This window comes from Tinamus guttatus, unplaced genomic scaffold, assembly GCF_059628265.1.
Source record: "Tinamus guttatus ecotype Peru unplaced genomic scaffold, ASM5962826v1 Tinamus_guttatus_pri_ptg000710l, whole genome shotgun sequence".
NCBI lineage: Eukaryota > Metazoa > Chordata > Aves > Tinamiformes > Tinamidae > Tinamus > Tinamus guttatus.
The window spans coordinates 4,499,571-4,512,731 of NW_028289244.1; the positions used below are offsets into that span (position 1 = coordinate 4,499,571).

Consider the following 13,161-nt stretch of genomic DNA (forward strand, 5'->3'; position numbering starts at 1 on the left):
GTGGCGCCGAGCTGGGCGCGGGGCCGCCCCGCGAGAGGGGAGGGAGGGAGAACGGGGTGGCGCGGCGCGACCCGGGGCCGCCCCTACCTTTGTGTCCGCCGAAGGCGCCGTACCAGGAGAGCGAGAGCAGCGCGCAGAGGCAGCCGAGCAGCAGCGTGAGCGCCGTGCCGCTGCGGAGCCTCATGGCCTCCTGGGCGGCGGGGGCGGCCGCATGTCCCGGGCGCGGCGCGGCCTGGGCGGCCCCGGGGGCCGCGGCGAGCGCGGAGCGGAGCCGGGCGCGCCGCCCGCATGCAGCTCCGCGCCGGCCGCGCCGCGCCGGGCCCGCCGGGCGGGCGGGCGGCGCCGGGGGCGGGGCCACGGGCCAAAGGGGCGGGGCCTGGCAGGGGGCGTGGCCTGGAATGGGGCGGGGCCACTGACGGGGGCGGAGCCATGTGAGGGGCGGGGCCGGGCGGGGGAGGTGCCGCGGGGGGACGGCGCCCCCGTGCGGGAGCCCGGGGCGGCGGTGGGAGGGGCTGCGCGTGGGTGTGAGTGCGAGTGCGAGTGCGAGTGTGAGTGTGAGTCTGAGTCTGAGGGAGCCCCCCCCGTGCCCGTGGCAGCCTCGAGCCTCCGCTCTACGCCGGGAGCCGCATCCCGACATCTCGCAAGGGCCCCCTCCACTCTCCCCGCATCCCTTAGGAACTCGCATCAGCAGAGAGAGCCCGTCGGACGGACAGACGGACGGACAAGGGGCCCCGGTGACATTTCCGCAGGGTCCCGTGGCTGGCGAAGCGCTGAGTTCGGGGATGTGCCCCACGTTGCTGTTGAGACCGCTGCAAAAAGGGGTTGTCTGTGGATGCTGCATCGGGAGTGCAGGGAACCGCAGAAGCTGAGCCCAAACTGCTCTTGTTCCCCTCAAATCCACAGCCTGGGAACAGCAGCAAGTTCACAGGAATTCATGGAAAAAAAGCTCCCACAGCATCTGGCAAGAGCCGCCAGAGCGAATGGCATGGGGACCTCTCTGCCGTTAAAGTTTTCAGAGAAATAAGGTGACATTTAGGGCATTGGCTCCTCGGTGTTTGCTTTGGGATGTGCAAAACGCTCCTGTCACATGGGGAGGGACAGGGGGGCAGGTTCTCTGCAGCTGGAGAGAACGTGACTCACTGCCCCAGGGCAGCTCGTGATCTTCCCCTGCGATAAAGCTCCGCATAATTTCTGCTTTTACACCCCGTCTGCATAAAAGTCTGGAGAAACAGATGAGCTTTACGTAACCATAGTGTCAAAAACCTGTGGCAGCGTGGGACTAAACAAAACTGCCAGGAGTTACGATTTTTACATTTTACATCACAAGTTCACATTATTCTTCAATTTCCTCCCTTCAGTTTTGGCGTTTGCTTTGTTTAAAGAGAAAGTAAGTTCTGAACCTTCGTGGTGCTTTTGCAGCGCAAAGTTTAAAAATATGAAGTGCAAAGGTACAACCCCCCCACGGCGACTCATCGGGGCAGATGCGCTTGGAGAGCCCTGATCTTTGGACACTCGATGCTGACAAACCCGAGCACATTTCAGCAATCAGGACCTTCCACCAACACATCCTGCTTGCAATCCCCAGGCCTGGGGGTCGTAACAAACATTGGAAATAGGGAACAGACCTTACTTCTAGATATAAAGCATAATGCAGATTTAGAGCTTGTTTCCATCCCTCCGTGCTTGGACCTCTTGGTGACTTGTTTTGCTTCCAAACAATGCGTGGAGACACAAGATGGATTTTATAGCAGGGTGTTTGGTGCGGGCTGCAGAAATTGCCCACTCATCTTTGGCAACATGAAATTTCTGCACATGCTGGACACTCTGCTCGTGCTTTGCGCCTCTTAAATAGCCCCTTTTCTCTCTCTATTTATCACAGAAAAAAAAAAAGTCCCTCACGCTGCTGCGCTTTAAAGCACCAGTTTTGCACTACACCAGTGACAAGCGGTGCTGAAGGAGGTGTCCTGCGTGAGCACCATCCTAAAAAGCTTAGCCTCGAAACCCAAAAAACAGCCCCACTTTCCCTCTACCTGGGTTTTTGAGGGAGAAACTTTTCCACAACCACTTTTGTGGAGCCAGTATTCCTCACCCTGCCACCTAAGAATGGCATCTATATATGCACAAATATGTATAGAGAAATAATATATGTAGACGTAGATACATACTACGGTAAATATGTTTCTAAAGCCATGGCAGGAGACAACCGAATCGCAGGCGCTGCCGGCTCCGAGGGGGCAGGAGGGGATACTGGGGGGCTGCGCGGGGGGTCCCAGGGCTGGGGCGCTGTGATGGTTTTGGGGGGATCCCCCGCGCCAGCAGCCCCTGCGTGACACAGCGCGGGCGGCAGGACACCCCACACCACCCGGTGAGTCACCGCCGTCCCGTGAGCGTGAGCTCAGCTCCTCGCGGGGCGGGGGGGCAGGATAAAGCCGCTTTCTTTATGTTTTGAAAAAATAACAAAGTGTGTGATGTCAGGACGGGCGAGCGAGGGTGACTCAGCACGCGGCCGGGGAGAGGAAATTCCCGCTGGCTTTTGGCCCTCCCGGTTGTTGCCAAGGGGCTGAAAGTTCATCCGGAGTCACGCTTAAGCTTCTGGATTTAGCGTGGGGAATTACGAGCATATAGGTTAATCCAGGGACAAAAAGATCTTGAAAAGACTCTCCCACCCGCCACCCCGACCTCAAGGAACCCCTGGGGCTGCGGGTGTTTCAGGGGGTGACGGCGGGAGCCGGGACTGCAGGGGCAGGAGGGCGGTTTGGCGCCGTGGGGGTGCAGGGACGGTTTGTCCCATTGATGGCCCCAAATGTGGCGCCTCTCGACAGTGTTTTTGGAGGGAAATGCGCACGTGGCCAAGGGGACGATGCTGCGGCCTCGGCCCGGGCCCCGGAGCGCCGGGAAGGCGCTGAGTCACGGCCGGAGCGGCTGCCGGTACTTCCGCTCTGCCTGAACCTTGACTCAGCACTTCCGCTGGGAGAAAGGGCCGAGAAACAGCTAGAAACCAACCGCATCTTCGAGACTGGGAGAAAAGGGCAGTTTTATCCACCACGAGCGCCGCTTTTCCAGAAAACGTCACAGAATTGCCACACGTATGCCAAGCCTCCATCTAGATAGAAGGGCAGCTGATTTAATAAGTATCCACATAAAGATATCAAAGTCCCTCCTCATCGTGGAGATGAAATCTTAACTCCCTTGGGTTCAAAAAGCTGTTAAATCATGACATAGCTCCTCTAAAATTGTTATTATCTCATATGAAGAAATACGGCTCCAAAAGTTATGGCAGCAAAGGCCTGGGGTGGGAGGAAATTAACACCACCGAGGCCCTAATAACCATTGATCCATCTCCCTTTAATTGCGCCTGGACGGGGCTGGCGCCGCTGCCAGCTGGACGCGCCGTGGCCTGATTAAGAGGCCTGTTGACTGGATGTGATCTGCAGAGAGGCGCCGCTGCCAGGCGGCTTGGAAAGTCCCCAGGACCTCGTCCTTAATGTCAGCACTGTTTATCCACCCGGCTTTATTTTTAGCAGCCCTCCCTCAAGACAAAAAAAAATAAAATAAAAGAAAGAAAGAAAAAGGGATTGGGGAAATTATTGTTAAGCATTATTAGTTAGTTATTCTTATTGTTGTTACTATTGTTATTTACTTATTCTGGCTGTGCTGAGGAAATGAGGCCCGCTCCGGCACAGCCCGGCTCCCCTGAACCCACCACCCGGCTGCTGTGGGTGCTTCGGCTGGGGGCACCGGCCGCTTTGTGCCCGCCTGGATCCCTGGAGGCCGCGGGGCCCTGGTAGGAGCGGGGGGTCGGTCCTGGGGGGCGCCCAGCCCGGCCGGGGGTCCCCTGGGGCGGCCTCGAGCCGGCGCCGAGCGCAGGGGTGACCCGCCAACCAGGGGGCGGGGCTTGAGGAAAGGGGCGGGGCACGGAGCATTAGGAGGCGGAGTCTGAGGCAAGGGGGCGTGGCCTGGAAGCCGGAGCAGGCCCTGACCGTGAGGACCGCTTAGCGTCTGGGGGCGGAGCCTGATCCCCCGTGGGCGGAGCCTGCGCTGGGGCCCGTGGATACGGGGGCGTGGCCTGGCGCCATGGGCGTGGCCCGGCGGGGCGGGGCGGCGCGGGGGGCGGCCGCGCGGCGGCGCTATAAAGCGGGCGGTTGCGGCCGCCCCCGCCGCGTCGCGCTCCGCCCGCCCCGTCGCTCCGATCGCCGCCCGCGGCCCTGCCGGCAATTCCTGCTGCGCCACAGCCATGGCGGCGCTGACCGTCAAAGCCTACCTGCTGGGCAAGGAGGAGGCGACGCGCGAGATCCGCCGCTTCTCCCTGCCGCCGCCCGCCCGCTACCAGGCCATCCACGACCGCGTCGCCGAGCTCTTCCAGGGGCTGCTGCGGGCCGGGCCGCCGCCCGCCTTCCGCATGCACTACAAGGGTGAGGGGGCCAGGGGGCGGCCGCCGCCCGAGGGGGGCTCCCTGCAAGGGTGAGGGGGCTCAGTGCGGGTCTCTGTGTTTCCCAGATGAGGACGGCGACCTGATCGCCTTCTCCAGCGACGAGGAGCTGGAGCTGGCCCTGCCCTATGTCCAGGACGGCGTCCTGCGCGTCTACATCAAAGGTAATGCCAAGGGTGCCCCTGCCCGACCCCGGGGCTGGGTGAAGGGCACAGCGGGAGCCCTCCCTGCTGAGGTAAAGGGGCTGAATTGACGGCTTTCACCTGGCAGTGTAGGCCCAGCTTACCAAAAAAAAGCTGTTTTATTGCTTGTGGCTACCTGGCAACATGTGACAGATCTCTTAATATTTACAACCATCTGTCAAGAAGCCCAAATTTCAGCCTATCCATCAGTGCTTGGTTCTTGCCTACTGCTCTGTGCAGCTTTAGATACCTACCAAGCTCTGTCTGCAGCCCTGTGAGCCACAGCAGCCACTGCTGCTGTCCCCATTCACATCTGTGAGGCCTCCTGGCACTTCTTAGCTCTCTTGGGAGCTTTTTGTCTCACCTGCCTGGGCACTGCATAGACAAGAAGGCAAATGGGGCAGTGTGCTATTAATCTAATACAAGCATGGAAAAAGAATCTGTTAAGGGAGAGGCATGCTCGGCGCGAGCAGCAGGTAGCCTAGTGAACCCACTTCACACTTGGTTCAGGTTCTCTTACGTATCCCCAGCTTGAGTTTGGCAGCCAGCGTAAAAATAAACTGCCCTAGTAAGTCAATACTGCTGTAACAAGTGCTGTTTGTTTCCCTCGCCCCTGCCTGATTTCCAGCCTTTAAATAGTAACCTGGTTCTAGACACAGTTTCCTTTCCTTAATAGAGAAAAAGGAGTGCAAGCGGGAGCATCGCGCACCGTGCAGCCAGGAGCCTCCCCGGGACATGGTGCACCCCAATGTGATCTGCGACGGCTGCGATGGACCCGTGGTGGGTGCGAGGTTCAAGTGCACCGTCTGCCCAGACTACGACTTGTGCAGCACCTGTGAGAATAAGGGCATCCACAAGGAGCACAACATGGTGATGTTTCAAAGTCCGCTGCTAAATCCATTTGAGGTGAGCCAAATCCCACTGCTGTGGAGGGAGATTAAAACAGGATTTTCCATGAAAGCTGCTAAACAAAACCCGCACCTTTAGTTTCGGTTCTCAGAAACTGTTTGCATGAGCACAGTCACGTGAACATAACTTCTTTCCAGTGGCTGCCCCGAGGACGTTGGCTCCGTAAGATGAGGCATGGTGTCCCACCCTTTCCATGGATGCACCGCTGGGGATATCCTGTCCCTCCAGCTCCTTGTCAAAACTCTGAGCAAGCTCAGGCGAGTGCTGCAGCCTCTGCTCCACCTACTGAGCAAGGTAAGAGGAGGTGCTCTGGTAAAAAAAAGGTGCTGGTGGCAGAGCCAGAGTAGCTGAGGCTTCTGCAGTATGGTGTGGAATTAGGAAGTTTCAGTGGAAAAATACTGAAACTAATCTACCTTAAAAATAACTAGCCTTTTCATGTGTTAAGGTTGCTCAGGCCTGTGTGATAGGAGGATACAGAGCTAGTACTTAAATCAAGGAGGGCTGTGCTAGATGAAGCTCATCACTATCTACTCTAGATGTGCCTCTTGCAGCGTGGCTAGTGAGCCTTAACAACACTAGTGTCATTGGTCCTGTGCTCAAGAGCTAGCTCAGAGTTGGTTAAGGTTCTATACTGCCCTTTTTTGTGCAGTAGATAAACAATAGAAAGTGTATACCCATATCTCTCTAGATATATACTCTATAGATGCCATCTCCCCCCTGAGTTGGTGGGTGCTAACAGAAATTGTTTTTCTAGAAGCTTCTACTAACAGCCAGCCTCAGGACCCCAATGTCACCTTCTTAAAGAATGTTGGGGAGAGTGTTGCAGCTTTTCTGAGCCCCCTGGGTAAGTGACTTCTGGTTTGTCCATTCCCATCCCTGAGACTGGCTCTGTGTAGCTCCTCTTAACAGGAGCAGTGACCTGTTGTGGCTGTTACCTGAACCACCTCATGCTACCAAGCGTGAAAGCCTTAGTTTACTCCCTGTACTAAAAATGCCTAGGGTGAGAACACCCAGTGAACACCCTTCCAGAGTCCCCATTTGGAAGAAAAGAAGGAAATACTTAACCTGTTATGACTGATAAAGTCCATGATGACTTGGGGTTTTGCTTTCCTCATATGAATGTGCCCAGCTTCTGCTTAGAAGGGCACAACCTACCCTCTGTGTGGAGTAGCTGTCTCAAGAGGAAGAGAGCTAGCATTTTTATTTTAAATTTGCTTTACACTTAATTCTGGCGGGTTCCATAAACCATAGGTTTACAGAAACACTAATGAGTCTAGATCAGGATTAACAAAGGCTCTTTCAGGGTTTTGCTTAGGAAAAAAAATCTGCAATATTCTTGATCTCAAATGCTTTTTAGGTATTGAAGTTGATATTGATGTGGAACATGGAGGACAGAGAAGCAAAGTGACTCCTGCTCCTTCACAGCAAGAGAATGCCAGTGCTGGGACCAGCAGCTCTACTGTTAACCAGAACACTGAGACCAGACCAGAGTGGAATAGCACAGATCGTGCTACAGAAGTAAATGCTGTGACAGAGCAGATTCAAGACATGGTGATAGATCCTCTGCCCACACAAATGGAAGAAGGCGGCCTCCAGTCCCAGGTACAAGAACTATTACATTAATATGCTGTGCACTGTGAAATGGAATATGAAGATCTCAGCCTATTAAGAGATTGACAGTAACTTCCTGCTCTAGAGTATTTAACTGTTTGTGTTGGGACTTCTTGTGGGTGTAACTCTTTAATGTAAAGACAAATAGTAGAAACATGCATCCTACCTGGAAAGTGCTGAAACACCTGGATCTTTTTTCTTGCCATTTCAGGAACACAGCGAGTCTAGCAGTTCGTCAGGTGGTGATGAGGACTGGACCCACTTGTCTTCCAAAGAAGTGGATCCCTCCACAGGTGAACTGCAGTCTCTACAAATGCCAGAGACAGAGGGTCCCAGCTCCCTGGACCCGTCTCAGGGTCCTGCCCAAACAGGACCTACAGGGTTGCGAGAGGCTGCGCTCTACCCGCATCTCCCACCAGGTACGGAGATGCATGCAGGCTTCATAGCTGAGTAACTTCAACTCAGGAGCTGTCAGCTTGCCCAGCCTAAGAATGAGCTGCTTAGAGGTGTTAAACCAAGCTCATAAAGTTAAAACTAAACTTGTCCATGATCTTGCAATCAGGCCAGGGTGTGGCCTGACTGCATAGGGTGATCTTCCCCTATAACATGGGCAGCCAAATCTTGACATACTTCTGACTGCTTAGAGTGGTACTGTATCCAACCAGCATGAAAAAAGGCAGTATTCTAAATCATGTCCTTGCTGTATGCTCTAAAGGAGATCACTTACAAGGACACATTACATCAGTACATCCTATGACCTAAGAGTGTAGTGTGTGTTTTTTAGGCCCCTTAGCTGAAGTCAACAGCAAAGCCCTGTGACAAAGTTGACTCAGCAGTTAACTTAGCAGGTTGCATTTTTTTGTCTCAATCTTCCCCTTCCAGAACAAAAAGGAGAGGTTGTCTTCAACACTTACCAATGACCCTAGAGTTCCTTGGGCTAGGGCCAGCCTACCTGCTCTGTGCTATGGGAGCCTTCCATGGTCTGCCAGTATATTTGAGGTGTCCTACCCTTTAAACTGTTCTTCTCTTTACAGAAGCTGACCCTCGCCTCATCGAATCACTGTCTCAGATGCTCTCCATGGGCTTCTCTGATGAGGGTGGATGGCTCACTCGCCTCCTGCAGACAAAGAACTGTGACATCGGGGCAGCCTTAGATGCCATCCAGTACTCCAAGCATCCACCTCACTTGTAGTAGTCTCTGTAACAAAGAGCACTTTCTTCCTAACTGAAAGCAGCAGTACAACAACTCTGGCAGTTTGTCCTCCTTCCTACTAAGGGTTTCTGTCTCATGTTCCTAAGTGCTTGTAGAATGGATGAAAACAATAAATACACCTTTCTGCCTCTCACTTCATGAGTCTGTGTATTTAAGCATCACAGCTGTGTTGCTCTGTTCACTGCATTGTAGTCTAGAAGACAGGAGAGACAAATTCAAAGAACTAAGTAGCTCAACACAAGGGCAGCAGTCCAGGACTGTAGGCCTGCATTTGTATATGTACTTTGCAAGTAGGTGGAACAGAACCAGGGCTGAGCTGTCACTTTTTTTTTAAAAAAAAAACACTTTCTAGCCCTTCAGTAAGGGCTCAGGTCCCTAGTCCCAGGGCTGTGTTGCTGTAAAACTTGCCTTCTATTTGTTCCAGTTGATAAGAGTTGTTGTAGGAGATGCAAAGAAAAGGGGTAGTATGTGTGGGGAGGGGAAGGGGACTAGACAGAAATGGATACTTGGTTCTAATATGAGAGGGGATGGAAGGTTCTCACCCAAGCTGACCTATTCCCTCTTTGTTTCTAGAGCAGGATTACAGTGTATAAATCCAGTGCTTACTACAGAAAGTCCAGTCTTCCCCTTCATACTCTTTCCCCAGACACAACAGTAGAACAAACTAACAGCTTTAATACTGCACTTTTGAAAATGTTAAATCAACAATGATATTCTCTGTTAAAAACTTAGTCTCAATACTCAACACTACAAAATGAACTGTAGAGCTGCAACCACAAAAGCAAAGATAAAGATCCAGAGCTTCTCACAGATGATCATCAAACTCTTCACCCGTGCAGAAGAGGTTATGGAATGTGCTACCAGGCTTGTGTCCAGGAGGGGAGAGAACTAGGGCAGGTGCAGGAGGGCACATGGGCACTGCAGTGTGAGTCCCAGGGCCCCTTCCTGCAGGGCTCTCTAAGGCAGCAGGCCCTGCCCTTAGCAAAGGGCCTTGAGGTTCTTGGAACACCACATCCTTTGAGCAAGCACCAGGCAGGGAGGTGCTAGGCAGCTTCGAGGCAAGCTGCTCAGCGCTAGCAAGGCACTTTTTGAACTCAGTGTCACCTAGGCCTGGAGGTAGAAAGTTTCCAGCCTCGCTGGAATATTTACTGGTCATAAAGATGTCTGCTGCAGTGCTGGGTGGCCCCGACTTTCTACTGCCCTCCTGTGGTGGCAAGGTGACCTTGGCAGTGGTTTCACTACAGTTGTCAGAAAAAGAGAGAAATTTTTCCCACTTTGAGGGCTTGATGGAAGGAGCTGGGGTTTGTGTGCTCCCCTCGGGCATTGCAGACTCACAAGCAGCAGGAATGATCCTGTCTCCACAGCCAGCTGCTCCATCATCTTGATTCAGCACTGCATGTGAACACTGCTTGCGCTATAAAAAGAAGGAGAGCTCAATTACAAATTGCACAGAGGCAGGCAAAGAAACAGCATCCTTGTCCTTCAAATGCACCCAAGTTTTCAACCCCATCCTAAGGCAGAGCAGAGGCTGATGCTCTGGATGGACTCATGAACTCGGCTGTGAAGACCAAGGCCAGTTTGAGGGGCAGGGCCTGTAACCCAGTGACCTTAATAGCTGCGGGCTACAAAGGTGCTGCTCAGGGAGGCAAGGAAGAACAAGCAGCACCTCTGTGGATGCAGTAATCTGGCTCAACCACTTGGCTTGCACAAGGTGGCATTGATTTTGCATAAAGTCTCATGACACAATTTTCTCCTCCTCCTCCATAATTCAAATAGAAGAACATAGGAAGAGATTGCCAGAAAATTTGAATATTATCATGGAATAAATGAAAGAGGGCAGAAGGATAGTTTTGTTTTACTAGTAGGAACCATCTTGTACAACTAAAATACCTCAGAGATTTTAACCTTTTTGGCTTGGTTGGCAATCTGGAAAGCTCCATGTTCCTCTGACAATTCCTGGACATCAGTGTAGGGGAAACTTTTCTGGTGTTTCCTGGCCAGAAGAACCATTCACAGAACAGACAGGTTAGTTCCACTAGGAATTTATCACTAGCAAATCACCAAAGATGTTCATAAAAAGAATGGTTCTACCAATAAGCAAAACGGTTCACCCCCCCCTGAATCCCTGCATAGGCCAGGTCAGATTGCTCATTGCAGCCTGTACTTTGTTCAGCTTTCAGACCTGCACGACCTCCCACACCCCACAGAAAAAAAAACATTTTTTTTTCTGTACCTTTGTCCTTCCACAGTGTTCTTCCTCCAGGAGCAAAACTGATTCCTTTCTCCTGATTCCTCCTCATCTTCGTCTTCCTGAGTTTCCTTGCTCTCATCCAGATATTTACTCCAGCGACTGACTTCTGCCTTTCCTCCCTACAACATTGGTTCTTTCTCAGTAGTTCTCCAACACACAGTGCTCTTGTTTCAGGGTTTTTTTTTTTTAACCTACGTGCTGGATGCCTCAAATTTGTTTAGCCTGAGTTCTTGTATCACATTCCCAGATTTGATATCCCAGTGGAGGAGAGAGCTTCTGCACATACCTCATTCCCTCTCAGGCTACACACAGTATCTCAGCAGACCGACATAAAGTGATCACAGATTTCACTCTGATCCACCTGGCTTGCCAGGTGTTAGCATTTCCTTCAGCTTTGTAGTAACCCACCTGCTGGACCAAACTTCTGCCTTCACTTTCGACTGCTCTGTTCTTGTTGGCATCTATGGAGTCTTCTACGTACCTAAAACAGATGTTTAAACTGAAGTTTCTAGAATATAAATTGGTGAAACTGTATTTTTCATATTACCTAGTCACAATACAAGGGAAAGGACCTTGGATAGAAAACATGTCAGAAAAAAAAAAAGGGATCTGTACAAAAACAGGTGTCAAATGAAAAATTTGCAAAATACATTACCCTAATACCTCAGAAAAATCTGGGTAGTTAGAGGGCAGTCCTGTTTCCTCCTATACACACAGAGTAGTAAGCGTGATGAAAGCTGCTGATCATGAAATGGCAAGTTATAAGCACAGCTTTAGAACAACAGCTGAAAGTCATTAATTATATCCTGATCATCAAGAAATGGGAAAATATTTTTAGAATGCCTGGAGAATAGCAATAGCAACTCTATTTTACAAGGGAACAAAACCCAAGTTTTCTTCCCACACAGAGTTTAACTCTGAAGCACTCCTTATATACAACTAGGTTATCTGACCAGTTTGGACTGATTTCTGAAAAACAACCTTGAGCAAAAAGAAGCTGTAGAGACAATCACACCAGTTCCAGATCAAGTGCTTTGTAAACAGACTCAGGACTGAAATAAACAAGGAAACACTACCTAGACTTTCCTGCCCAGCAGGCATTATATCTTAGTACAAACATTTGGGTAAGTCTTTTATCAAAAATAGGGGGAATTCCTCACAGATTCTCAAGGTGAAACCCCTGAATGCCAATATTTAACAACTCTAGCAACAGTTTGCAACAGTTTAGGTTGTATTTTCTCTGAGGATGCTGAGACGTCTATCCATATCACTTGTCAGCCTGTGAGATGGACACTTCCAGAGTCAGCTCTCCAAGGAGTAAACAAGGGCCAATTAAAAAAATATAAACAATCAAAAAAAACAAAAAACAGGGTTTGAAGCCAAACCTTTTCCTTTAATGGGTAAAGGTCTAATTAACTTACACTATTAATCAGCTAAACTTACCTGAAAAAAACACTAGTGGGACACTAAACTCAACCGTTAGCTTCTAAGCATTGGTGACAAGACTGGCACATCCCATGGTTGCACAGGGGGACAGAAAACCCACCCTGTGAGCTCAGCTTAGGTAACGGACTCTCAGCACATGAACGTACGCGCTAATTGCTGCACATCAAAAGGAACAAACAGGCAGACTCTACCGAGGTGTCCAGCTCCGGGCTTCCTCCACCTCACCCTGCAGCAAGTTCAATTTCTGGACATGGAGCCTGCAGTCCAGTGCAGACCCTTCCCCGTAAATCTGCAAAAATAATGAAAACAGAGCCTAAGGAGCAGGTGGGAGCAAACTAGGGAACGAGGCGGCGCGCTCCCCACCCGGGTAACATTCATGTGCCGACAAGAACTGAACTCGTGTGTGTGGCAGGGTTGGTGTCAACCTGTGCCCCGAGTGGGGTGCACCCTGCACAGGGAGGCTGCTGAGGGGGTGCTCAGCGTGGGGGACACACGGCTCCCCAGGGCCACTGCGTGGGCCCCCACCACGCAGGGCCACGCGCCAGGGCTGCAGAGGACACACACGTGGCACCCCACGGCCACCACGCAGGGCTCCCATTGCCACCACGAGGGCTCCCCACGAGCACTGCACAACCGCCCCACCTGCCCAGCCCTCGCTGTCGCCCGAGCGCGGCGGGGGAAGCCCCGCTCACCTTCTGCACCGTCTGCTTCTGCCCGCACACGGCGCAGCTCCACTTCCCGCTCCGCTTGGCCTAAAAGAGAGCGCAGAGGGTCAGCTCCCGGCCCCGGTTCAGGATCCGGCCCAAGCCCAAGCCCAAGCCCAGGTCCAGGCCCAAGCCCAAGCCCAAGCCCAGGTCCAGGTCCAGGCCCAGGCCCAGGCCCAGGCCCGCACGGACCTGCTGCACCTGGCAGAGGCGGCAGCCGCAGCACCTCAGCACCCAAAACCGCGGCGCCATGTTCCCATGGCAACGCGCGCCTTCCGGCCACGTGACCCGCCTCCCTACCCGCGCGTGCGCGCGGAGCCGGGCCCCAGGCCGCGTCCCAGGAGGCTCTGGGGAACAGCCCCCCCCCGATGGGGAGCGCTTGGCGCCATCGACTGAAATAAATAAAAATGACGTGA

General features: G+C 52.5%; 3 protein-coding genes across 5 annotated transcripts in view; 1 reads left to right on the top strand and 2 right to left on the bottom strand.

The window, feature by feature from the left end:
- Positions 1-239, bottom strand: part of MGAT4B (alpha-1,3-mannosyl-glycoprotein 4-beta-N-acetylglucosaminyltransferase B) — a 46,067-nt gene extending 45,828 nt beyond the window's left edge. The window contains exon 1 of the mRNA XM_088536856.1: positions 88-239. Within this exon, the coding sequence (XP_088392982.1) occupies positions 88-184 (97 nt within the window). The 5' untranslated portion in view covers positions 185-239. The remainder of the gene's footprint in view (positions 1-87) is intronic.
- Positions 240-4,188: 3,949 nt separating this feature from the next.
- On the top strand, positions 4,189-8,474 carry SQSTM1 (sequestosome 1). Of its 3 annotated transcripts, none has more exons than XM_010211147.2 (8): positions 4,189-4,412; positions 4,498-4,593; positions 5,288-5,517; positions 5,658-5,814; positions 6,275-6,364; positions 6,878-7,122; positions 7,343-7,550; positions 8,166-8,474. In XM_010211147.2, exons 1-8 carry the CDS (start codon positions 4,235-4,237, stop codon positions 8,321-8,323), a joined length of 1,362 nt encoding a protein of 453 aa, XP_010209449.2. In that variant the 5' UTR covers positions 4,189-4,234; the 3' UTR covers positions 8,324-8,474. The 3 variants fall into 3 exon arrangements, with proteins under 3 accessions (XP_010209449.2, XP_088392986.1, XP_088392985.1); XM_088536860.1 differs by having other exon boundaries at positions 7,343-7,424; XM_088536859.1 differs by lacking the exon at positions 6,275-6,364.
- A 675-nt stretch (positions 8,475-9,149) lies between these two features.
- On the bottom strand, positions 9,150-13,012 carry MRNIP (MRN complex interacting protein). Its single transcript, XM_088536861.1, has 7 exons — positions 12,938-13,012; positions 12,734-12,793; positions 12,233-12,330; positions 11,004-11,076; positions 10,578-10,714; positions 10,235-10,337; positions 9,150-9,758 (listed from the first exon to the last, which is right to left on the bottom strand). The coding sequence occupies exons 1-7, from the start codon at positions 12,995-12,997 to the stop codon at positions 9,150-9,152; spliced, it is 1,140 nt and encodes a 379-aa protein (XP_088392987.1). The 5' UTR covers positions 12,998-13,012.
- Positions 13,013-13,161: the final 149 nt, after the last annotated feature.

What these genes read in the sequence shown, in the direction of transcription:
- SQSTM1 (XM_010211147.2), top strand. Translation starts at nt 4,235, where the DNA reads ATGGCGGCGCTGACCGTCAAAGCCTACCTGCTGGGCAAGGAGGAGGCG. An exon ending in CTTCCGCATGCACTACAAGG is followed by an intron (nt 4,413 to 4,497) that starts GTGAGGGGGCCA and finishes TGTGTTTCCCAG; the next exon opens with ATGAGGACGGCGACCTGATC. An exon ending in AGCTTTTCTGAGCCCCCTGG is followed by an intron (nt 6,365 to 6,877) that starts GTAAGTGACTTC and finishes AATGCTTTTTAG; the next exon opens with GTATTGAAGTTGATATTGAT.
- MRNIP (XM_088536861.1), bottom strand. Translation starts at nt 12,997, where the DNA reads ATGGCGCCGCGGTTTTGGGTGCTGAGGTGCTGCGGCTGCCGCCTCTGC. An exon ending in GCCTCTGCCAGGTGCAGCAG is followed by an intron (nt 12,794 to 12,937) that starts GTCCGTGCGGGC and finishes GCTCTCTTTTAG; the next exon opens with GCCAAGCGGAGCGGGAAGTG. An exon ending in AAAAGGTTAAAATCTCTGAG is followed by an intron (nt 9,759 to 10,234) that starts GTATTTTAGTTG and finishes TTCTTTTTATAG; the next exon opens with CGCAAGCAGTGTTCACATGC.